The 27044-nt window shown below is 33.8% G+C and overlaps 2 protein-coding genes across 6 annotated transcripts in view; one reads left to right on the plus strand and one right to left on the minus strand.

The window, feature by feature from the left end:
• The window catches only part of LOC111509284 (uncharacterized), a 101242-nt gene extending 79229 nt beyond the window's left edge, over nt 1–22013 (minus strand). The window contains exon 1 of one of the 2 annotated variants that reach the window (XM_074170588.1): nt 21734–22013. The gene's annotated coding sequence lies outside the window, so the exon portion shown is untranslated. Of the gene's footprint in view, nt 1–77; nt 213–21733 lie in introns of those variants that run through there. The other variant, XM_074170591.1, reaches the window with a different exon arrangement.
• LOC111507907 (actin-binding Rho-activating protein) lies at nt 180–25654 on the plus strand. 4 transcript variants are annotated; one of them, XM_023163292.2, is made up of 5 exons: nt 180–320; nt 14873–15015; nt 17233–17404; nt 21607–21699; nt 24846–25654. In XM_023163292.2, exons 1-5 carry the CDS (start codon nt 288–290, stop codon nt 24963–24965), a joined length of 561 nt encoding a protein of 186 aa, XP_023019060.2. In that variant the 5' UTR covers nt 180–287; the 3' UTR covers nt 24966–25654. The 4 variants fall into 4 exon arrangements, with proteins under 4 accessions (XP_023019060.2, XP_074026694.1, XP_074026696.1 ...); XM_074170593.1 differs by lacking the exon at nt 180–320 and adding an exon at nt 11348–11389; XM_074170595.1 differs by lacking the exon at nt 180–320 and adding an exon at nt 11348–11368.
• Nucleotides 25655–27044: the final 1390 nt, after the last annotated feature.

The following is a 27044-nucleotide window of genomic DNA, read 5'->3' on the forward strand; positions in this document are numbered from 1 at the left end:
CACTCTCTGGTGCGTGTGAAAATTTGAAAATATGCCTGACCCGTGACGTCACAGGACGTCCAGCGTCGCTCACTCACATTATCTATATTTTTGCACATTCCGACGGTGGCAGAATATAAACGTTGTTTCGATATTCGTTCATTACATTCATATTTTCGCCGGCTCAACCAAAACATCGAAGTTTTGTATATTTGGTACTTTTTACATTGAATTCTAGTCAATTGTGATAGTGGAACCAACTGTTTTTGTGAAGTGTTGCTAATTTTTTAAATATCACTTTTTTGAATATGTCAGCTTGTGTCAATGAAAGAGTTTTTGTGGTAAGTTTTTCAAAAGAAGAAAAGATATTTTATAAATTTTTGAGACCTGATCCATTATATTGTATTTTCGATGGGTTTTTCTCAGCATTCCATCGCCATCACAAGTGGTTTACGTTTTCAAGATTACGAAGCTAAGCTAAAAAAGTAAATTTTTTTTACAAGATATAAAATTTCAAGTCTTCTTTTTAATCTTATGTATCCCCTTTTTTTCTAATAAGATAACGAATTGCTTCATTCATACCCGCATGTTGTCTCTTGGATAGAAGAGGAATAAAGAAAAACACTATTCAGTAAGAATAAGGGTTTGAATACCGAAACAAAGTCTGCCAAATAGTTATAAATTGATCAACTTGAAGCGAATTCAATATTATTATTTACATACGTTTAAATAATGGTATTGCAAGATCTTATTTCGAAATTGTCGAGCTTGCTTAATTGCATAATCTGAGTTCTTATTACTGCAAATAATGATATAATAAAATTGATTTATCTCGTCTATTCAGATTTAGGTACGACGCGACATCTCAAAAGTAACAATGAAAAAAAATTGTCAAGAGATAATATGAAAACAGTACATCTACAAACAGGCTTTATTTTAACAATGACAATTTTCTGAACATATGCGATTGACAATGACATGAATTGAATATCGTACCTGATTTTTTATTACAGAATAATATCAACGTATTTAATCCAGAATTTAGAAATGAATACCACATAAAAATATTTATAGTAATAATCACAGTTTTGGCTCTAAATTGTATACCACAAGTGAGTGAAGTTTTTGTTCAATTCAGTGAAGAAGAGCATTCATACTGAACTTAATTTGTTATCATTGAAAGTTTTCACATTTCTTTATATTTACTCTGGCTTTATTCAAAAATGATCCTCCTTCAATATTTCAAAGGTAGAAGAAAGTGAACAAAAACAGAGACTGGAATATTTCTGTTTCAAAACCCATATGGGACCCATAAGGGAGGACCTTCTTCCACCAACCATTTTATACTCTTACCAAATGGTCATAAGTAATATCCCGCTGAAAATTTTGGATGTATGTAGCAACTTTTTAAATATCTGTTTTTAATATTTTTTCAAAAACTTGGCAACTGATAGGTTTAAAAAGTATATTGAAGGATTCAAAAAGTATTAATTGACATATTTGAAAAGGGTCAACAGATTTTTATTTTAACACTGGCACCACAGCGACATTGTATATTTTTTCAATACTCATACACATCAACTTTTGCTTTTGATGCTGATGACCTATTCCTGTTGATGATGTTCACTAATATACCTCTTTTTTTTTTTTATTTTTTCAATGTGGACATTAATTTGTAATATCACTATTTCTGTAACCATTAAGCAAATACTACTATAATTTAAAAGAGTGTAATTCTTATACTAGATACTTTTTCCTAACATGGAATGTTCATTTTGTAAACCAAATTGATGAGGGACATATATTTTCATTTTTCAGTGAATTATTTCTAAATATTGTATTACAAGACGCTGGGCATTGCATTAGAAATCAAGAAAATGTAAACATAAAATATATCTATAATTTATAACTATCAAAAACTACAAACTTAAAAAGTAATAATATTTCACAAGAAGAAATGAACAACATAGTATTTTCAATTCTTAGAAAATAAACAATATCATACGGCAGTTTTCTTAATTATACCTACTTCTAATAGTCTGATTCACATGTATTCGATTTAGCTCTTTTTGGTGACATTTTTCAGCCCTGTCCAAAAATTACGACCAAGGTGTCATTCGATTCGTATTTTTGCCTAGAAAGTTTAAGGAAAGGTCCGAAAACGCACCGATAAAAATTACAAAAGTTATAAAAAATTAAGTGAAAAAAATGGGGCTTTATTTTTTTTCAATATCTTGGAATATTTTGAAAATTTTGGAAATTTGAAAAAAGATTTGAAAATATCAATGAATTTGCGTAAAAGAAGTCCCGACTCCCGAAACTGTATCTCGATTATTTATAATTTTTACAGAGCGCTGAAAATAGAGCCAACAGCGGGTAGTCTGGCTTCCGCGCGCCTTTTGTCGCTCTGACATAAAAACAAAAAAAATTATTTAAACATATTGAATGTAAATATTGAGGAATGAAAAAATTCATGTAATGTTGGGATACATCAATAAACAATAATCCGCAGTCAAAAAATTTTTATCCCAATTTTAACGTTAATTATAAATTTGTTAATTAATAACAATTAAAGTTAATTATAAACAATTAAAAAAAGAATAAAAAAAAGTTTTTTCAAAACCTTAAAGAACGATAGAATTTATGATAAAAAAACGGTTACTTAATTTTAATATTTAGTTGCAAAAAACGATTGTTAATCAACAAACGCATTTTTTAGCAACAATGGATTTTTTTTAAGAAACCATTTTTGGCCCGCTTTTGGCTCTATTTTCAGGGCTCTGTAAAAATTATAAATAATCGAGATACAGTTTCGGGAGTCAGGATTTTTTTTACGCAAATTCATTAATCTTTTCAAATCTTTTCAAATTTCCAAAATTTCGAAAATTTTACGAGATATTAACAAAAAAACTAAAGCCCCATTTTTTTTTCACTTAATTGTTTATAACTTTTGTAATTTTTATCGGCGCGTTTTCGGACCTTTCCTTAAACTTTCTAGGCAAAAATACGAATCGAATGACACCTTGGTCGAAATTTTTGGACAGGGCTGAAAAATGTTACAAAAAAAAGTACATGTGAACTAAACTATAATGTCTGTACCAGTTAGTTTATTAAAATCAACATTCTATTTCTGAAAAATAGTGTTGAGGTTACTCTATTATTTTCAAAAATAACTGAAAATTGACAAAATAATCAATGAAAAATGAGTACGTTATTTACTCATAATTATCAAGTATACTATCAAATAACAAATCAATCCTAAAATTTTGTCAACCATTGGAAGTCAACTAGAAGTTCGCATTTCAACAATTCTCTTAAATCATAAAAGGTTTCCCTAGACTCCCTAAAGGGACGTTATCTTTGGAGAGTTGAATATGTTCATTTCTAGAAAGCAATATATGTCTTACTAACAGTAAGAATAAAGAAAAAAACGAGGTATTGATCTTAGCAATGATGTGAGAAAAATAAGCCTTGCCCTAAGGCATTGTTCTCAATAAAAAGTCACACCCATTTCAACAAAATTTGGGGAAACAACCGGTTTTTGGTTGACAAAAATATCAATGAAAACACCTGCTTCAGCAATTATCCAAAAACCAACATAACCTAAATTTCCACCAAATTCTGCGTTATAACAGGTTCTTAGGTATAACAGATACGATGAATGTTATTCACCTCTATATATAACGGAAGTTTACATGTTCAAACATGTTCGCAAATCACAGGACACCGAAGTACACTTTCGATATGAAGTCAAAAACCGTGAAAAGTGGATAACGAATAGCCACCCCGATGGCAATCTGGCAAAAACACTTTGTATTCAGGTAGGTCAAAAATCGAACGTTAAATGGAAGCTGAATTATAGAAGGCTACCATTCAGCATCCGATGCAAATCTATGTAATTCTGCAATGTGCAAGGAACATTAGTTTCAGGCCACAACTGAATGAGCGAGCCGGAGAATGTCCTGAAGAACTGAATGAACTCGTTGGACCATCAGTGGCTGGAAACTCACAAGTCATGGAATCCGAAAAATGAGTACTTGACACGGATCATCAACTTCATTTACATATAACACATCATTGGTAAGGGACCATCAAGGAAAAGAGCCGAAAAACTGCTTTGACAGAGTAGCAAAATAATCACAGGGTTACTCATTAGACATTTTCCGGTTGAAGAACATTTCACTGTGGAAAGTGGAAAATCTAGTTTAGAATGAATTCAAAATGGTCCCTGTGTACAAAACGCCGTTACTGTGACATTACTCAACGGACGTTTTACCAAGCATGTTAGCGTCTTCAGTAGATGCAGTAGTCTATTTCATCTCCTGAACATTCTAAATTGATTAGTGAAACTCACATCGAGAAAAGTGTTTCAGTTCTGGTGTTTGGAAGCAGATCTTGTTTTGATTTATGGGACACATTAAAACGATAGGGTTGTATAGTTATAAACAATGTACCAAAGGAACAGAGAAAACTCGCGATGTCATTGAATATGATAAGCCGAGCAATTCATTGACAAAAAAGCTAAATCCAGAAGAAGATGACAAAAACACAATGAAGAATCTGTACAAACTAATTAAAAAAAAAAGAAAATTTTATGGGTTTAAAAAAAAGATAGAGGAAAAGTGAGCAAGTCATAAGAACAAGAAACACCACTTATTATGGTAGGGACCTGTAGCAACAACTGTTATCTTAGGAATATTAAAAATTTATTCAAATTTGAAAATTTAGAATGGAAGATTGTAATAAAAACCTGATTCCTCTTCCTATTTTGAGAAACTAAACTAACATGATAAAATCACTATTGTTACGTTTTTACCCGTGGGTTCACCAATAATTGACTACACTGAATAATCAAACTTAACTTTATTTCACTTCAAATACTACAAAACACTTCAACTAAAACTTTAACTATCATTTGAATGTCTATCGACTTACTAGATCACTTCACGTATCGCACTGTAACGTCCACTTCACTGTGTACTTGACTGTCCGAATACGCTTGCAGCCAGCGTTTGAATATCGCAATGGAACATCATAGAATTTTTGCCGAAGTTCTATCGACATCGGTAGCATGTTTCTTGCTGCTTCTCGAGCGGCAAGTAACATTGGTTTTTCCCACGCTCTCAGCTACGTCACGTCTGGTTTATGATTACCAGTGGCGGCCGGCGTTATTTCCTATGGGGCATGAATCACAACAATATTATTGAAATACATTTTTCATCGAATTAGTCACTTTCTCCTAGGTAGTAGGTTGTTAAAAATTTTGACCATTTTAATGTCATGTGTTTTCGTAGCTCCATATCTCAATAAATATTCATTGCCACTTTTCAGCTTATTATTTTATTATGTTGTTAAGCGATTTTCGGCCTATTTTTCTCTACGAATTCAAATTGAACCAAAGCGTTGCCAAAACACCACGAAAAATTAACCAGGCATTTGGCATGTTGAAGAGCGCACTGTTCGACGTTGGTTTGCGAAATTTCATTCAGAAGATTTTAGCCTCGAGCCCCAACGTGGTCGAACCTGTAATCTAGGACGAGAACTTGTCGACCCTGGTTGAGACTGACCCATCACAAATGGTGCGTGGGATGGCAGAAGAACTGGGCGTCAGCTCCCATGCGGATTTTGATGGTTTAAACCGTATTGGAAAGGTCAACATCTTGAAAAGTAGGTGCTCCACAATTCGAGCGATCGACAGAAATTGTCACGTTCTGAGGTATGTTCTTTTCCGCCTCTGCGTAATCAAAACGGATCTTTATGTCTGATGAAAAGTAGATTCTCTACGACAACACGAGACGTTCAGGCGCCCAAGGGCGATAACCCCCCAAAAAAAGACCATGGTTATTGTATGGTGATGGGTTAGCAGCTGGTGTGAATCACTATAACTTTCTGCAACCGGGCCAAACCACAGCACCAAGAGTCATATTGTGGGAAAATAGACGAAGTGTACTGAAAATTGCGTCGGCAGCAGCTGGCACTAATCAACAGAAAAGGCACGATCCTGCTCCACGACAGAGTCAGTCCGTCCGTACGTTTAACAAATCACCATCCAAAAATTAAACGAATTGAGCGTTCGAAATTCTGTCTTACCCATACTGCACCATACTCCCCCGAGGCATGGCGAGTATGGTGCAATTCTATAACTTTTTCACCGGTAGAACCTTCGCCAATAATAACCACGCAAAAACGGCCTTCGTCATCTTCATCGAGTCCCGAGCACACAATTTTTATTCAAATATAAGAAGAGGTTCGAAAATTCTCCATCTTCCTCTCTGTCTCTCTCGCTCTCATAGTCTTCTAACGAACGCACATCAGGTGGGCGGGACCATAACCGAATTCAGAAACCTCTTCCTATATTTGACAAGCTGTACCTTGTCAAAAGTGCATCGATTCGAATGGGGCTTATGCCGATTGAAACAAACCTATATCTCAAGAAGTGTATCGATAACAGGACTAATTTTGTTATTTACTGATATTTTTTTTATTTTTGCCTAAAAATCCACTGTCAACGTCAACCCTGGGAAGCTGGCGCCTAAGAAATATCTGGCGATGACCAGGAAAAATCTACGCTTAACAGTAGGATTTCTGATTGGCCACTGTCAACTAAGAAAACACCTCCATAATATGAGAGGCAGGAGGCTGCTATGCAGGATGTGTGAACAGGAAGATGAGACTGTCAGGCATGTCCTATGCGAGTGCCCGGAGTTATCGTCAATAAGAGAGTCTGTGTTCGGCAAGTCTTGGCCTACACCTGCCGATATAAAGGAGATGTCTCCCAGCGACCTGTCCACCTTCCTGGAAAGGACAGGATGGACGACGACCTAGGAGGACAACTCCTTGGGAGGATGTACAATGGGTCACATGTGGCCTAAGTGCTGTGGGCTTACAATCACCGTCTCCACTCTACAGATACAGATACATGCTTTGAAGGGCCATGTTGATCTATATTAAATGCACAATGTATTTGAAGTACCTAATTGGATAAGGATTAATGCTGTGTTGCCATTTGTCGAGGATAAAAAATTGGTATTGCAGGTTATCCTTAAGAGATAGATATATACCATTGGACTTTTTTGTAGACCTTTTTAAGGTGTACAATACTGTGGCACATTTTTTCATCTATCTCGTACGGTTCAGCCAGCGTTTGCAATGTAAGCTCAAAAAATGTGTTAATTTACGACATCACACTCTGAAATTATCAGAGTTTCTCTACTATACTATGCATGTTATATACTTATAAAACTTCATCTTGAATCACTCTATCTATTGAATAAAACCAGCATCAAAATTCGTTGCGTAGTTTTAAAAATGTAAGCATACATAGGGACAGACAGCGAGAAGCCACTTCGTTTTATAGTATGTCTTGATTTTTACTTGCATTCATAAATTATTTTCATTATATTAATTACTGTAAGCTTGTAATGTTCATAACCTTATTCACATTCAAATTTGATAATGAAATCATATTTAATGGTCATATTAAAAAAAATCAACTACTTTTTTTTTAGAACTGACATTCCAACCAATTTTGTTTCCTGTTTCGTTGGCTCAAATAGACACACATTTTTCTAATTATACGCAGTATTTGCCCGAGCCAAACACAAGTTCTAGATTAATATCATAATTTCGGCTGGGAACAATTTTATTTTCTATCTACTGGCTAGGATACAACTGAATACAAAGTTACATAAATGAAATAGTATAAAGAAATGATCCAAGATACAAAAAACTTGTTGCTTTTATACATTTCCAAAAATATTTAGTGTAAAACTTACTAATTAATAAAAAAATTAAATATTGATAAACACTCTTAACTCAGTTGTATGTTGATGATGCACAAAAGTTTTTTCGCAGAAGGAGTGAAGAATAAATATTATACAAAAACAACTGTTACCATAATTAAAAATATTTTTTACACAATACACATTTTTTCCATCAACACCATTGACTTTACATAGAGATCTTTTTTTCTTATTCGGTTTCCACACTCTTCTACGCAACCAATCTGTCACTCTGTGTGGAATAACAAGTTGAATGAAGGTAAAAATAGAAACGAAAGTGAGTTCCTCGTTTATTTCGAACGGAATCAAAAGGATATTTATTTACCAAATCAATAATTCTTTCCGTTTTTTATTAAAATGTACTTAAAGTGTATCTGATATAATTTTCTTATAGTCAATTCCATAATAGTAGGCACTAAATTCTCAGAAATATTATTGCATTAAAAATTGTTGTCAAGGTTGTGGTTCTATATATTTTATCATCATTTCTCCTCATCTGTTTAGTATAATTTCCATACGCCACTGCAAGAGACAGACATACATTTCTGAGAATGTACCTAATGCCTATTATTTTGGATTTACAGTATAACTTCAGAAAATTCGTGATTTTTATGTTTTCTCCAGAGCCATTAAAAAATCATATTTTACCAAAAAACAGTCCGTAAAATACTACGAACACATTGAGCATTATGTTACAAGTTCAAACTTCCATTATTTAAAATGTTGTCACCCGAAGATAATTGTGAACACTAACATTCGGAAGGTCGTTGGCATAATTTCTTTCTTATTTAAATTTTTTTCGTATCTTTTCCATCACATATCTGAATTATTTTATTTTACTGTATTTTTTCACTTTTTTATTGTTTGTATATAATTGACATTTCATTTTTTACATTAGGTATGAGTATTTCATTTTCATTTAAGGTCACAATCATTCGTTTTCTTTACAAACTAGCGTTCTTTCAATTTTTACTACTCGTGTTTGCTCTTTTTTTTGCATTACTCTTGTTTTTAACGGATTTCACCGAATATTTCCGTCCATGTTAATTTTTTAGTATTTTAATAATTTTTATTTCATTTCATTTGTTCTTTCATATATTTCGAAAATATCGACACAATTTTGGACAATACCTAATGGATGTCCGAATTGGTAACATTCACCAAGATTCACCGTCAGCCACTTTCAAACAAACGATGAGCATTACTTGATACCGAGACAAGAAGCAAAGCATCTCAAAATAGATGCCCCAATTTATATCTCAAGGTCCAGTAAACTTATAGTTTGAATCTCTTTTTAGAACACTGCATTTTCAGTGTCAAATTCAACTCCATTGTAAAAGGTCATTTTATGATACCAATGATTTGTTTACATTTCCAGTTCACCTGTTTCAGTTTATAAAATCTTCTACAGAATGTTTAAGAACTACCAACTTGTTAGGGATTATTCCGATCCAGTAATAGACGACCTTCGAATATACATCCGACATTTTTTTTCTCAAATCTCTATCATTGTATTAAACCTCGAAAATTTGATTTCTCATTCCTGAAGCACCCTTTATATGCTAATTCAATAATTCTGGCATTTTTGGTGTTTGTTTTGTTAGTAGTAAACTATGATAAACTGACAATTGAAATGATAATAAGAAACACGAGCAAATATACCTACTTGTTAAAATGTGCAGTACAATATCATATATCAAACTTATCGAAGCAGAAAGCGGAATTGTCTGACCTGACATTATTACATCCGATTCAGAAATATTTATCTTCTTGGAGAAATCCGATGTCTGGGTTTTTGTGGCATTGAATTGAACCTGGTTACCTCATTAAGATACGCAATATCCTGCTGCCGGTGAAGATATGCCTCCGTAGCCGATATCCTGGAATCCAAATGGAATGACAAGACAAGTGTGCTGGCGTCAGCAAAGCAATATATTGGATTAATAATTTTTTCCAATAAGTCGTTGATATACAATGAAAAGACGTTTGGAGACAATATGGATCCCTGGGGAACACTGGCGTTGATGGTGAAAGTATTCGAGAGATATCAATCGACAGCCACTTGCAGGGAACGTTCTTTCAAGAAGCTGAAGAGCCATACACAAAAATGATTCGACTAGTCATAGCATCGAAGTTTGGCCAGCAAACCCTCATACCATACACGGTCAAAGGCCTTAGAAATTTCAAGAGCTGTTGCGCTTGATAGAAGATCGTTTCAATTTAAAAGGAATCAATTCATCATTGCACAATTTGATGGATCTTCAGAGCTGAAACAAACATCTAGCCAGGGGAAATTTCGGAAATGGTCTTGAAGATCCTCCCATTCAGCTGATGTGTAATGCCAAATTTGCGCGGCTTAGATTGTTCCTCAACATTTATCGGTAATTCACTCAACACTGAAATGAGTTTGTGGTCAGAAGATTCCATTGGAGACTGTGTAAATTTCTGGATTGTTTCATAGGTATAGCTCCAGAAGGCTAGCATATTCTCCATCACGGTAGGAATGCTTGTTGGCTCATTTATACTCCCAGTAAGTCCGCTGCTTATTGCAAAACCCTCACTTTCGCGACCTTGTTCGTCGTTGATATTTGAATATTTGAGCCGTTCGATATTATGGACATTGAAGTCACCGATCGTCACGTATGATGAAAACTGGATCCTCTACGACATGAGACGTTCAGAAGAGTGGTTGGTAACCAGTGAGCCACCCAGGCACTTGATTCAGAGAAATTCATGTTTTCGATGCTTTCGAAAGTCCGGAAATAGCAAAGTGTGATATGAGAACTATATGAACACCGACAAAGATCCCATTCCAAACATTCTGTCCCACCAAGTGGGACGGACGACGCCGGTTGAGTTGGCGTGAGTGATATGTTCCACTCATTTAATCAACTCTCAGGTGAAACGGTGGATCGAGCCGCAATGCCGGACGATCGATTTTTACTGCCTATCGTCCAACCCGTGCTGGACATTGCACGTTGAAAGTTAAGAACTCTGCTCGCACAAATTTCGAGTTCTGATGGATTGTGTTGGTAGGGGGGTGTTCACGCCATCCTTAGTCAGGCATCGTGAGTGTCGAGAAAAAAGGGACGTTCCTAGCACCACGACCTTCGGGACTGGGGTAGTAGACTATTAACAGCGGTAGAGACAACGCACTACTCAATTTCATAATACTTTACAATATTTTCATGTTATAATTTGTATCTTTAGTTGAAAAAAGCTATTAAAATTCAACATGCTTTGCCATTAAGCACCCATAAAACGAGACGTGACAGCTGGTTTTTGGAAAAACATCTTCATTAGTTTTTGACTTTGACAAATATAAATGTGTCTACATTTGGAACTTAATTTCTATGAGGGAGCTTTACCCGCTGTTGAAGAGTGGACATAGCCATTGATGCACATTTGCCAGGACCTGGCACGCACGTTTGTAAAAGTATTATTAACCATATGTTTTTGCATTTCTGGTTGCATATACGAGTATCAGGTGATCCTACCGCATGTAGCAGTTGCTAACGGTGTTTACGGTTCACAATTTGTTCACCATTTGAAAGTGTTTACGTTAAGGGTGAATTTTTCTTAACGAAAATTGTAATTTGTAGATGCAGGTGATGTCAGTAGATTTATCGGTAATTATAGTCTTATAGCCACGGTATTCCAAAGAGGTTTCTCAAAAAGTATTATACCTATCATTAGCTTATCGTGAATTGTAAACATGTTTTCTTAGTTATAAATGCCCAAATTATCTTACGCAAAATGCCTTATATAATTCGGATCCTAATAGTGGTGATTGTGTCTTGTGTTACGAGGATGAAACAGAATTGAGAATATCCGCTCCTCCTGGTAGTGATTATGAAAAACCTCTCGGATCTCAGTAAACCCACTTTTTCAGATGGTACTTCGCTTCGTAGCATTTGAAAAATGAAAATAATGGTGGGTATATTGCAGCATTAATGAAAACATATAGGTATATTTTCCGTATCATTAATACTTTTTTAAATATCTTAAAAAAAAGGCAAAATCTCAAAAATGATCTTTTCACTTCAAGCTCATTTTTTTTTCAAAACTAAGCACTGTAAATCTAGAGCATATTTATTATGCAAGTACATAAATAAAATGAAGTGAGAAGTGGTAATGATTATTAACAGGTGATGTCTACGAATTTCTTTTAATCCATTTTTTAATAAATTTAATTATAATAGTTTATAATAGCAATAATAGTTTTGTCGTATAAAAACATTTCTTCATCTACACATTGTAGATTACAATGTAACTTCTAATTGATAATGAGCTAACTTTAAAATAACCATAACCAAATATGTATTTGCATACAAATAAAAGTGATACATTTTCGAAATTGACGCAAAATCGCTCGTTACAGATTCCCATATATAAATATTTGCTTGGCCGCATTCCAATCTTGACATCCGCCAAAATCGCAAAACGCTGTGAGATTTATAAATGTTTCCAGCTTCAATGTTATATTGCAACACAGGTCATTATCAAATCTCGTGTCCGAACAGTCATTCAATGCATAAAAATAGTTTGATTCGCTCGTTATTGCAGAAAGGGGATAAGCTATAAAAAGTTTCATTGAGAACTAATCAGATAAATCTCCGTCTAGGCAAATTCAGATATCGACATATCGGCATTGTCTTCGATTTTTATTGAAACTTTTCACACAAAAAACTTCGAGTCGGAATATTTATTGAAAAACAATTTATTAATTATATACATTGCATATAAAATAAAGGAAACAACTTTTGTCTAGCTTCTACTAAGTTTATTATTTGTTACGACCGGTTTCGGTTTATTAGATCATTTTTAAGTAACAACAGATCAAGTCAAGACAAGTACTTAAATATACACTGATAAGGTCAGGTACCTGTAATAGGTACCTAAAATAACAATATTACTGGAGTAATATTAACAATATAGTAACAATATTACTGGAGTTTTTTCCCAACACCAAATCGTTATTTTCAACACCTCGACACGTGTTTCGATCACCAAGTGATCATCTTCAAAGAGGAAGAGTTTTAATCTTCCTCTTTGAAGATGATCACTTGCTTTCTCATTATTGTCGGAAAGAGACTAACAAATTGTATTTGGAGCAATCCTTTGCAACTACCACTGAGCTTTATAAAGTGTACATTGATGCATGTAAAGAATGCAATGAAACTGTAATGAGCCAAAATTCTCTAACTAAAATGTTAAGAAAAATGAACATCTCTCTATACAAACCAAAAAAACCAAAAAAAAAATGAATGTGACATCTGTTGTCAATTCAAAGAAAACAATTTATCTGAAGAAGAGTGGCAAAGGCATCAAAACAAAAAGGATAAAGCAAGGGAGGAAAAAGCTAAAGATAAGCAAGAAATTTTAAGAGGTGTCCAACACGTTTTAATAATGGATCTAAAAGCGGTAAAGATATGCCCTTCTATAGTAGCGAGTGCTCTGTACTATAAGCGAAAATTAGCAGTCCATAACTTTACTGTTTATAATCTGGCTACGAGATACTGTACATGTTACTGGTTTGACGAAACACAAGCAGATCTACAAGCCTCAACATTCGCATCTATGATAGTAGATTATGTAAGAAGACATTTAAATGATGGTAAACCAGTTATTCTCTATTCAGATGGTTGCACTTACCAAAACCGTAACAGTATTATGTCAAATGCTCTTCTACATTTATCAAAAAAACTGTATATTTCCATCCAACAAAAGTTTCTTACCATACTCAAATGGAATGCGACAGTGTTCATGCAAATATTGAAAAAATTAAGAAACAAGAAAATTTTCTTATTAAGTGATTACTGTCGCATTACTGAAGAAGCCAGATCATTACCAGAAAAATATGAGGTCAAAATGCTTTCCCATGATTTTTTTACTAATTTTAACCAGTTTATAGTGTATCAAACGATCCGGCCCGGAAGGAAACCAGGAGACACACAAGTAGTGGATCTACGATCAATTCAGTACACAGATGGAAAAATGTTGTATAAAGTTAATTTTGATGATGAGTACAAAGAGGTGCCACAACGAAGAAAAATGGAAGTGACAGACCAAAATAATTTTACAAAACTTTTTAAGGAAAGATTGAAGATTACGAAAAGTGAATTTGATGATCTTCAACAACTAAAACCTGTAATGCCTGAAGATTGTTGGCTTTTTTACGATCACTTACCACATGATTAATATCAAAAAATTAATTTTGTTCTTGTAAATATTATTGTTCTAAAATTGTTGCTAGGAGAAAATAAAAAAGTTTCAATTACTCGTAACTTCTTGCTTTTACTTTTCAATAGCTCGTAAGACTAATTTCCGACAAATTAAAAAAAATAAATAAAAAAACAAAAACGGAAATCACAGTTAGTTTTCTAAAAGTTTTCAAAAAGATCTATTAAAGTAAGATATAAGGAACACATAACACACTTAAAATATAGAAGACCTGAAAAATCAGCAGTCGCCCATCATATTTTGCAACAATTAAGATTAGTTAGGCAAGTTAACAACAACAGGCAACTAGATGCCTATGAGAGTGTAGAAATAAGTAAACACAATAATATTATGAATAACGATGACGGACCTATACCAAAGAGCATACTATATAGCAGATAAGGCAAAATTGTAAAATTAATTTAGGTTGGTATACCTGTATGGGTGGTACGCCTGGATGATTTACCTGTATGGGATACCTATATAGCATAAATAGGGCTAGCTCGCATTAATTTCTAGTTTTAATCTTCCTCTTTGAAGATGATCACTTGGTGATCGAAACACGTGTCGAGGTGTTAAAAATAACGATTTGGTGTTGGGAAAAAACTCCAGTAATATTCATTACTACACCAAAGGTTCCAAAAATGCATCATTTGCTTTGTGATTTTTCGCGTTTTCATAATATTTTCGTACCTATGCTAATATGGATTCTGAAAAGCGTGGACAGTGAAAATAGGAGGTTTCTGGCAGAATGGACTGAACAATATTGTTTTACGCTGCCTTATAGGCCTCAAGCGGTTCCAGTGTGCCTCATATGCAATAAAACAGTTTAAAAAACCGCGACCCATTGATTATAAACATAGTATTGAAATTATTCTTTTGTTTTTCAGGACTCCCCTCTCAAATCAAAGGTAGCCCTCTTCAACAAAGTTGCAGATAAACATGTTCAGGAGCAGGCAGTAAATCCATTCTCAAATGGAAAACAATGCGGCAGTTTGCCGAGGCCGTCAATTTCAAAAGAAGAATACGGAAAGTATGTTTATATTCTCATATACCCTCAACTCACATTGTTTTCTTTTATCAAATATATATAAATATATTGACACTGATATCTCGAAAAATTCGATATTAGGGTCTCTCAACTATACTACAAAAAACTACTATCAACAACGGTAGTACTTTCTCACAAGTACTTTCTCCTTGCAGACGGTTATGCATCTACAAGCCGATTTCGGAGTACTGCTTCCCCATTCGTACAGTGCAGATCATACAAAAGACAATCGCCTCAAACATATTTTGAATTTTGATGGCTATACAATTTCTCATAATATATCAGCTCACCAGGTATAGTGTCCATATCGTCAATGAAACTCCAAACGGAAAAAAGCTCCCCCCTCCCTGTATCTCCAACACTTTGAACGTCTGCCTTAATTCAACAATAAAATATATGAGATGAATAATATTAATTACTCAACTTTTACTAAAAACATTGAAAGATAATAATTATTGGGAGAAGCATTCCCTCTCAAAAATATTACTAATTTTTTTTTAATTATTGGGCGATGTCGTCCACACTCATGAATATACAAAAATTTAAAATTTTACGAGAAAATAAGAAGCAATGATCAAAAACAATTGAATACTGGGCAAAAATTCTTTTTAAGCTTTCAAACGGTAGATAACAATATTTTTGGTAATTTTTTTATGTCCCCTTTGAAAAAAATGTAACGTGAAAGAAAATAAGTTGAGAAATCTGCTAAATGAGGAGATAAATAAACGGAGGAGCAGTTGAAAGAATCGCAATGTGTTTCTAAGCTTAGAGAATGGCATTCTTATACAGTAGAATCCCTGTTGAAACGAGCGAGACTAAATAAGTTATTTGATATTGAGATTGTAAAAAAGTCGTGAGTCGAAATCGACGACTTCGATTTTCAGGGGGGGACATTTCTTCGTGAATATCAACCCCTTGCCAGCCACACCCTCCCCACAAAAACCCTCATGTCAAAAATTTCAAATGAAAATAGTCGAATGACACCTCATTTGAAAGGTCTTTTCAGAACCGGATTTAGTAAGGGCAAGCGGGGTTACTTCTCCGAGGTCTCGACAGGAGAGGGGCCCCTACAATAAAGATTAAGAAAATCCAAATTTTGGCGGGTCAGCGGAACTTAAGGTTTTCCGCGATACTTCTCGCTCGCCTCACTAGTGACTTCTTAGCAGCCACTAGGAAAGGCTTGTTGGTCATCCTATAATCCATCACACATTGTTGTCTCGCCGACGTAATCTTAGCCTCCATCTTACACGCCGTCCAATCTTCCGAATCGCAGGGCCGGGATTTCGTCCTTCCGATTCGGAAAAAGCGAGTGGACGACGCTATACACGGCGGTGCTGATTTGCCAAATGTCAGCCTCTTCTGTTAGAACACTATGAACCTCCGCATCCTCTCCAGCCGTTCCAACGAGTGGTAGAACTGTCACTTCTACCACTTCGCTAGCAGGCTGGGAAGGAGCTAAATAGCCCTGCCGCCGAAGATAGGATACGTAATCCCTAAGATTTTGGTCGGAAAAGGTGGCATGCTCCGGATGTATTTCACAACACAGAGCATGCATTCTCGCCATGTACCCTCTTCGCGCGGGCTCACTACTCTCATAGCAATGCATAAGGCTATCTCTTAGCTCATGTGTCCACTCAAAGCGTCCTTTATCATTGCCAGGGTTGTCATCGGTAGGCAAATCATTGTTATGGGCCCCACCACCATGCCTCTGACCCCTCCGAGCTGGTCGATTATGGGGGCCCCTTCCTTGATTACTAGAAACCAAGTTTTGGGTCTACCGGGTGGACCCTGTGGACCCACGTCTGACACCGGAGGGAGAATAGTGTTCTCTTTCCCGGGTGCGCCTGGGCTGCCGGTCCGGTTTTGCACCAGTTGCTCGGGTAAGTGGTGACGCAACTCACCAAAGGCCAAGGTTATTACTATTATTATTATTATTATTTTTATTGATAAAATATTATTTTTCAATGCTTATTATTCTATTCCCGCCGAAGACAAATCCAAAAAGACAAAAATCATAAAAATTGGTTCAGCTGTTTCTCGAGTTTTAATGAGACTAACGAACACCAATTCATTTTTTTATATTAGAGATGAAATACCTATGGACACTCACTTCCAGTTATTTTGAAAAAATCTCATCAAATTATTGTTTTATCACATGCCTGAAGAAGAGAAAGCAAAAAATGTTCGTTCTATTTGCAGACCACCAAAAGGATCTCTATCAGAAATAAGAGCATTTAAAGCAACAATACACGTCAGCAGGGAAATGTTGGAACTTTGCGAGGTCATTAATCAGTGTGGAGAGCGTCTATTTACACATGAAGAAAAACCAGACGACCCTAGAATAGTCATAAGTTTTGGGGAACTTTTTTCTGTAAGTAAATAGAAATATTCCAATATTTATAACAAGGAATAAGAAGTTTTATAGTTGACAACTGAATTGTTCATTTGAAAAATTATTTATAGCTGAAGTAATTCAAAAGTGTGGTGTATACAGAATGTAACATAAGTATGTTTAAATATTCAAGTGTCGTATTCCTGCGACATTTTTAAGAAACAAAGTCTATATGAACTTCTGTCCGGATATGCTTTGCTACGGAAATACAGGGTGTTGAAATTGAATTTATTGTTCGTTTTTAAAAACAACTTTTTGCAAAAAATCAGTTATTTGCACGAAATTTGGTACCCGGGGTTTTCTTTGATGTGGGAAATCATAATTTAGTATTAATTTTCATGTAACACCTAGAGGGCGCTGCGTACGCTGTCATTATTTATTTGAAATTGCCCTAACGTTTTTGACAGTAAACTTTTGGTATATTTCATGAAAAAACCTAATTCCCACACCTTTTCCAAGTTAAAAAGGTACACTTTCTCAACAACGCTGGAGGTGATCGTTTTCGAGATGTTTACAATTTTTTATAACGATGCATATTACGCAGCTCCTAGGGTGCTAAGTGAAGTTGTTGAGAACATTACAAAAACTAAGTATGTGGTGAATCTCGTCAAAATAAACAACTTCTTCCTATAAAATGTTTATCGAAAAATCATTCGTTTTCGAGATACAAATTGTTGAAATTTTTCAAAACATTGTCGATTTTTTTCAAAAGTTTTTTACAATTTTAATTATTTGTATCTCGAAAACCGAATGATATTTCGATTTTATAGGAAAAAGTTTGTTTGAAGGTGGTTGACAATGATTTCGTGGTGCATTATTTCATTAGTTCGAACTTCCATTGTCTAATATGATATAAATTGATTTGAAATCCCTGAAAGAATTTGGGAAAAAATTAAAAAAGACTAGCTGAAAAACAACAATTATATTAAGCAACAATCCTGAAATTATAGGTGAAAGCACTCGAATGACCTCATTCGAGGTGTTTTCACCTATCACCTCTTCCCCTTCACCGCTTCATCGATTTTAGCGGAAGCTGACCGTTTGGCTGGAGTTGGTCGTGTTCCGCTTGATTAGAGGTTTTCATATGTTGCGTATCTCTACGCTAGCTTGGCTAAATGTGTTATTAGACAACATATATGCGGCTTATTTGAATTTTCTCCTAAACCAGTGTTCCTCCTAGGAGGAATAAGTCCATTTATCACCTGAAGATCGAAACGTCGTGAAGTAACTTGGTTTGGAGTCTTAATTTTTAATTTTCATGTCTTGTTTAATAATTTGTTAATTTTCATCTCGTGTTAATAGTACAATTTTTTTTATTTTTTGGTTGTTGCTTGTATATTATTCCATTGTATTTTCAGTTCTTTTGCTTGATATAAGTGTTACTTTTCAGCTAATCTTTTTTAATTTTTTACAGATTCATTCAAATCAATTTATATCATATTAGACAATGGAAGTCGGAACTAAAGGAAAGGAAAAAGGTGTTTATTTTGACGAGATCCACCACATATTTAGTTTTTGTAATGTTCTCAATACCTTCACTTAACGCCCTAGGAGCTGCGTAATATGCATCGATATACAAAATTGTAAATATCTCGAAAACGATCACCTTCAGCGTTGTTGAGGAAGTGTGCATTTTTTACTTGGAAAAGGTGTGGGAATTAGGTTTTTTCATGAAAAGTACCAAAAGTTTACTGTCAATTTCAACACCCTGTATCTCCGAAACAATGCATTTCCGAACACAAGTTTATATAGACTTTTTTCTTGAAATTGTTTCATGAATACGTCACTTGAATATTTTAACGTACTTCCGTCAATATACAGAGTTTACTAAAACGGTACGAAATTTCAGGTAATACATTAGGTCGTTTTGAGAAAAAAAAGTTTTTATGAACATATGTACGGAGTTGCTTCGTTTCTGAGATACATGGCGTTGAAATTTAAAAAAAAGTACGGTATTTATTAACTATCATAATTATACTTGAACCCATTTAGTTGAAATTTGGTACAGGTACTTAAAGTAAAAAGGAGCTCATTCAGCCTCACCTCGATTGAAATTATTAGGTCCAGTGGTGTTTCAGTGGGCAAGACAGACAAAAATATTGGAGAAAAATACGCCATTGTCTTGTTTTTTTTGAAGTTTTTAGATCGATCAATTAAAATTACTACTTATTGGTAGGTATCTTATACTTTCTTCATATCTACCTTCTTTCTCGAGGAAAAATCACTTCAACTCATTCTGAAAAATATCCAAGGACAACATAAAATGAACAGCAGAAATATATAATGTATTTTCAAACTTAAAGAAAGTGAACAAAATGTCTACCTTCTGATTAAATACACGACTGCAATCGATTTGTCATTGATTATCTGACACGTTCAAAAACATCTGGAGAATATGCCATTGCAATTGTCGCTCATTCGATTCCTCGATTCATTCTCATCTAATACATGAGTATATGAACAAGAGCCTTTAGATGACTCCATAAAAAAACTAGAGAAATAGAAATCATAACAGGACTGCGAGCTGGACAATTTTAAGGTCCTGCTCGTCCAATCCAGTGATGTCGAAATGTTGACGAGTAAGAACACTAAAATTCATAAACCACATGTTGGCTCTTCCAAGTACGGGCACTTACGAAAAAAATTGGTAAATGATGTCGCAAAAAGTCTATGTAGGATTCACCTATCAATCTGGTAAAAAAGGACGAATTGAATAGTCACCAAACGAAAATTTTTGCTGAAAATGACTTCCTTTAATAACGTGAAAGTTGTTGTCGGCCCAAAACAGGTTATTGCGAAAGTTCATAAAAGCATCTTTCGAAAAATTTGCCTCGCCAGTAAATAAAATACTTGGTAAAAAATGATTAATGTGTGTCATCGTATAAATCAACCTCCTACAAAACATTAATCTTGGAAGAAAATCTCGAGGCAGTAGAGCTTGGACTCCCTGTATATGATATGGGTTCAGGAGGTTTCTTTTTAGAACTTTCTAACTTGTTTTTCAGCTGCAGTGCAATATTCCTGATACTATTTGAAGGATGTCCTTCTATAACATCAAGAGTAGCTTCTTCTAGGTCAGGCGTTATCACAGTTTTTGGTCATACACCACCTGTATTTGTATCAAATCTCACAGTTTCACATAATGTAGTATGTAGTTTGGCAATTTTCTCTAGGCTCATTTCCCCAACTAAGTTGGTATCATCAGGAGAAACAAACAATTACATACAATAACAGTTCTGGACAAATTCAGTGTAATTTTCCCTTCTCGTTTGATTCATTTTATTCATTTTTTGTTCCGGTGGAGTTAAACGTTAGGAATAACTTATGTACCTCCCCAAATAACATTTGAATGAATTTTAACTTGAAGCGGTTCACGTTTACGGAAACAGAACCTGTTTGACTTTGCGAAACTTATTTTTTTCTTCAATATTCTTCACGATTTTTTGTTGTTTTTTAAACTGTTACTTCTCTTTTCCTTTTAATTTCATGAATTACCTAAGTAATGAACAAGTCCTTTTCATATTAGGTTATGTGTGTGTCAGTATGAACTTCTAATTTTTTATCTCTACTAAATTATCCTTGCTATTTGTCAGATTGTGGCAGTTTAGATAAAATATCCCAATAATTTCATTCACAAAAAAAAAATCAAGAATGAGAACCCAACGGCTCATTTCCCATATTATTTTCCGATTCTACAGTTTTTAATCAAAATATTGCTTTCAAATTTCCAGTGTATTATTATGTTAGGTTTCTGTTGTTTTTTTTGTATATAAGTACCAGTTTTTCCACAGCTTTATAAAATTTACATATTGGAAGGAATAGTAGATACCGAGACTAAAATACCCTATTCCAGGCTACGTTTGAAGCTATTTTTTTACACTCAATGATAACGTAGAAGTTGAAACAAGAAAATCATGATCAGCTAATTATTTTCAGTCCTGTAGTAAAATTTATATTCAGTCATTTTAAATTACTTTGTCTGCTTTCAAAAGAAGAGTGTGTATTCAACAAAATGGTTAAAAACATCCTAAACTAATCATCAAAGTCAGAAATAGGTGTCAAAATGTCTATAACTCAAAAAAAAGATTCAGAGCCGGTGTCGAAATAATAGCCACTTCCAAAGTATGTTTACTTACAATATACCTAGGTTAGAAATTAAAAATAGTTATTTTAATTTTCAGATTTATACAGCCATATCAGACAAAGTCGTGGGACTACTCCTCAGAGCTCGAAAATATAACTTGGTAGATTTTGAGGGCGAGTGTTTATTTCAGGTAAGATCATTCAGAAGAATTAAAATCGACTTACCTATTCGTTTACATCTGGAAATGTATTTCAAATATTTTCACTTTTGCATTTCCGCACTTTGTACACTTTACTATTTGTTCAATTTTTAGGGAAATAATAAAGATCACTACGATCAATTTAAATTGCGAAATATAAAAAATAGTGATCTAGTGATCTATGCTAGTGATCTCTTACAGGTCCATCTGTTGAGAAAACTGAGACTGAAAAACAGTTTTCTGTTGATAAATACCACAGAATGTGACAGAATACAGAATATACATTAACTAGTGAGAAACATTCACAATGAGCGATGGAAGTTCATACTTCTACCTAACGTTTTATGTAAATGATTATCTGCTGTCAGCTGTCATTTTCGTTTAGTGTCCGACCGAAAGTTCGTTTTCAGTTTCGGTCGAGTTTCGGATAAAAACGGGTTTCGGTTTCGACGGCAAACCTGCCGAAACTCCGACCGAAAATGCATTCGAGAGTTCTCGCGCTGTGATCGGTCATGTTCGGCACGTTGAATTTCATACAAGCGACGAAGACATTTTGCCGCGTACACGTACCTAATCATGTCGTGATTTTTCTCTTCTCCATCAGTAAATAAGTATTTTTAGAATTATTTCTTACTCACTGTATAATTTTTGGGAGGGGTTGAAGATAGCCTTTGGCTAACCCTTTTCCTTTTATGTATAAATGTATTTTTTATGCATAATGAACGATATTATTATTATATTCAAAAAAATAATCTACATCTACTCAAATAAACAACTCACCCATTTTAAGTATTTTTAAGATGCAATTAGTATTTTTTCTTAAATAAGGGGTCGTTATGTTGATTATCAATAAGAAAAAATGTCGAAGACTGCATAACGTTGTGATTTAACAATAGAACAAATGAAGACTGACTGATTATAATCACGTTTTCTTTATTTTTCCCTCAGAACATAATTTTTGTAAGAAAGTTTCGGTTTCGGCGGAAACTTGGGCTCCATCCCGATTGAACTCAAGACGTTGGTTGGCCGAAACTGAGACCGTTGCCTAAATTCTGTTTCTGTTTCGGTCGTAAAAACCAGTTTTGGTCGGACAATTAATAACCACAGAGCAATAAAATATTTAGAGAAGCCTTACTGATTTACTAATGAATTTTGTTTTGATTGTAAGATCAGAATTTGAGACGTAGATATTGGGTTCTTTCAAATTCAGTGCTTCTTTATCTAGGACCAAGATACAGTGGCGTGACAATAGTCAGTAGCCACATTCAAATGTATTTATTTTGAATAATTTACCATTATTTTTTGTTTCAATCGATTTGATAAGTAGTATTTTTTTACTAATGAAGAATAAATACAATAATGTTATGTTTTTCATTTTTAGAGTAAGTATCGGCCAATTCCATCATATCCCTGTTAATGTATTTTGTATTTTCTTTCCTTAGTGGTAAAAAGCATCACATATGTTACAGTAGAAAAATTATGAGTTTTATGTCTTTCACGAATAATTAAAAAAAATCAATGAATACTTGAAAGCATACACAAACACAAATGGAAAATGCGGGCGCTACTGCATCAAATTTGCCTGTAGAATGTTTTGCTTACACTCGGAGATTCAGTCTACAAACTTATTTTTTAAATATTGACAAAAATGACTACGAAAGTTCTCATAGAAATAGCTCAGAAACGGAATAAAATGTTTTGAACGACAACAACGGGAGTTGGTCGTTTTACTCTTGATTAGAAATGAAAACCTCTATTCAAGAGAAAAACGACCAACTCCCGCCAAACGGTCAGCTCCCGCTAAAACCAATGAAGTGGAGAGAGGGAAGAGGGGATAGGTGAAAACACTCGAGTGACCTATAAATAGTCAGATCTCGGAGGAATAAGTCCTAAATTGAAGATGGATTTCGAATAAGTCCAGTTATCACCCGAAGACGATTGTGGATACTAACAAACGAAACGTCGTGATATAACTTGGTTTGGAATCTTTTAATTTTCATTTTTCATTTTTGTTAGTAATATTTTTTTCATTTTCAGCTTTTAATAATATTTAATTTTTTTAATTTTTTTGGTAGGTGGCTTGTATGTTATTTCTTTGTAATTACAGTTTTTTGTTCAATGAAATTATTATTTTCGGTTAATCTTTTTCAATTTTTTTCAGGGATTTCAAATCAATTTATATTATATTAGACAATGGAAGTTCGAACTGATGAAATACAAGTTGACTTGCTTTTCGACACAAGTCATTTTTTTGACTCTAGAACCAGTCAGTCTCCAAAACATATTTACATTTAGCAGCACAATAACTGAGTATAGTACACTTGTAGTTATGATTAATATGAAAAATAGTATCCTGGGTTTCAAACATTAAAATACAATCTTATAACATTTTTCTGAGAGAACTTATTTAGAAAAAATAAATAAATAAAATAGCGCCGTGGAGTCATGGACCTTTAGAATTCATCAAATAGTAATAATATAGCATTCATTGCCAAACATAAACCATTTACAAGGCAATTGTTAAAGGATAGCAAATACAATATAATTAGAAGTATAGTAACAGCGTTACCACATACAAAAAGGAAACATGGATACAACATGAAAATAAAAAGAAAAGAAGAAAAATTTTATGATTGATTCTCAAATTACTTATAGACGTGCTCGAGATTTATTTCTTAATTCACTCATACTGAGGTTAAAATATCACACATATTTGATGATTTGTTAGCAAATGAAAAGTATTCAAAATATATTTTTTAGTGAAATTCAAAAAAGCGACAGATTGAACTACACGTCTTTTTTGTGTCTTTGAATATTAGGTACTTGATTCATTCGTTATTGAAATTTTGCTGAAATTCAACCAACATAAATATTTTATTCATCAGTACTTTGAAATTATCAGTTATCAAAATTCGATCATCAACGTTACATGACCTTCTGAGGGTATTTTTGTTCAGCAAAATTTTAAACAATAAGAAATATTATGTTCCCTATACAAATATTAATCGAAAGTATTTGTATTGCCTTATTATTTTAAATTGAATTTCCCATTAGAAATTATATAAAACATATTTCACTGGTCATAAATACATTACGAGAGTATCATCTTTGTCTAAATCCATTATTATTGTTTTCAGAGGAAAGACGATCACATCCCAATTATTCTTTTAAAGCCCATTGAAGAAATCAGGAAAATTCTACAAGAAAAAATTGATGAGGCAACTAAAGCATTAGTGGAAAGGGACGAGATTCATTAACTTCAATAATCTCTTTAACTACTGAATTTTTTTATATTCAAATATGGACCACAAACTTTTTAACAATATGTTTCCTATAATTAGAGTGACTATGTTAAGTCATAGCAATCTATCTGTTAGTTATGTTATTTAAGAAAATTCCTTATTAGAATATATAAGCAAATAATATTGGTAGCATCTGAGTTCAGAACTATGGTAGGTATAACACTTAAAATCTGGAATAAATTTCGAAACATAATTATTCATTCTTAGAATTTCAAAAAATATAAATGTTCTTATGTATGTTTAATGTTTGACTTTGAACCTTATAATTAAAAATATATATATATTTTTGGAAACGAATCAATCTTTATCAATGTTCGTTTTCACATCACTATTACAAGTATTTGAGTTACCAATCTGCTTATTCACCTTGGAGTCGTTCATTGGAATGAATTATTCTATCACGAAGATAATTTCAAAGAATTTTTATTTTTCAAAACTGAAATAATCATGTCAATCTGAATCGCGCCTCACTCCAATGATTTATGACCACGGTAAATAAACTCTTGATCAGTTTAATTTTTTGTCTCTGTCTATGTAAAAACTAGTTAATGAATTTAAAAAAAAACTATTTTTCAATGCTTTCAATCTATTCCAGTATTGTTATAAAATTATAGGTATCTAATAAAGATTTTTAGACTATACAAGATTTTTATTTTTATTCTAGTTGAAAAAACAAAACATCATTGTATAAAAAAATGGGTTGAAAGAGTCTGATTTGTAAATATGAAAATCAAATAATTTAGTTGACATTCAGAAATATTGGTAGAAAAATATTCATGAATTTATTGTCTACTAGTCGATACATTTACAAATCTTTCAGAAATTGAAATAGAAGTAGCCGATACTTGATGAAAATCCATATCAATATTCACTTGGAGAGAGATTTTTATAATAAAGGTTTACAAAACCACGACATGTTTCGTTAAAACCATGATACCTCTACAAAATATTTTGAAAGAATCGAAAGCGATATCCTATATGGATTTCTCAATGGATTAATTAAATATGGCTACGTGGAGATTATTCATTTTTCATTTTATAATATATTATACCTACGTTACTGGCAAAGAAGAAACTTCTGTTCGACTAAATTCAGACAGCCGTTTCTATCCGTCAAAGTCTGATCAGATGGTACTAAACTGAGCTACAACTGTATTACTGGGCTCAACTGTACTTGAAAGACAAGCATGAGAAAGTAAAGGCAATGTTTCTTACGAAGACGTTATCTATAGGATCGACAGAAGACTCAATCCATAAATGTCACGATATGTCCTTGCAAAGCCAGGCTACGATATCGACCATCGAACAAGATTCATCTTTATCTTTCACTGCAGCTCTTACTGCAAGACACCTAGATGAAACCACATCACCCCAAAAAACAGCATTCGTGATCCAACACCGGTGGTGCTTATATAACAAGGTTACAAGATAACATTCGGTTCGGATGAAAAGTATTGTACAGTAGTGATTGGTTTTTGATAGATAGAGAGATACATTTATATATATGTGCGTACATAAAAAAATCAAACATTCAAAATGGATAGTCTGGTGCAGCCAAGCATAAGGCTGCACCATACTGACAATGGGCCAAAAGCCCGAAACACGTGTCTGTGGTTTGCCAATTTCTTGAGTGCTATGTCCAATTATTAACTTCTTTATTTATATCAAGATACTCAATAAACTTCATATTTATATGATTTCCTGGACCGGATGTCACGCAGGTAGCCATAACTGCCTCCGCGGTGATTTTGATACTTTCTTGTAAACACAAGATCTATCAACCATACCACAAATATGCGACTGGCTTCTGCTGATGGCTCCGTGCCTTTGTATTTCTTTGTTTTAGTAACCAAGTGTTGCCCACCCTTACACTTGGCTGAACCATACTGACGATGGACCAAAAGCACGAAACACTCTAGGGTTTGCCAATTTCTTGAGTGCTCTGTCCAATTATTAACTTCTTTATTTATATCAAGACACTCCATAAAAGATTTCTCAAAAATGGAACCCCGCGGGGAATTCCGCGACACTCTT

The sequence above is a fragment of the Leptinotarsa decemlineata genome, unplaced genomic scaffold, assembly GCF_025532065.1.
Source record: "Leptinotarsa decemlineata unplaced genomic scaffold, Ldec_3_MD MMD2_P_RNA_scaffold_9, whole genome shotgun sequence".
NCBI classification, from domain to species: domain Eukaryota; kingdom Metazoa; phylum Arthropoda; class Insecta; order Coleoptera; family Chrysomelidae; genus Leptinotarsa; species Leptinotarsa decemlineata.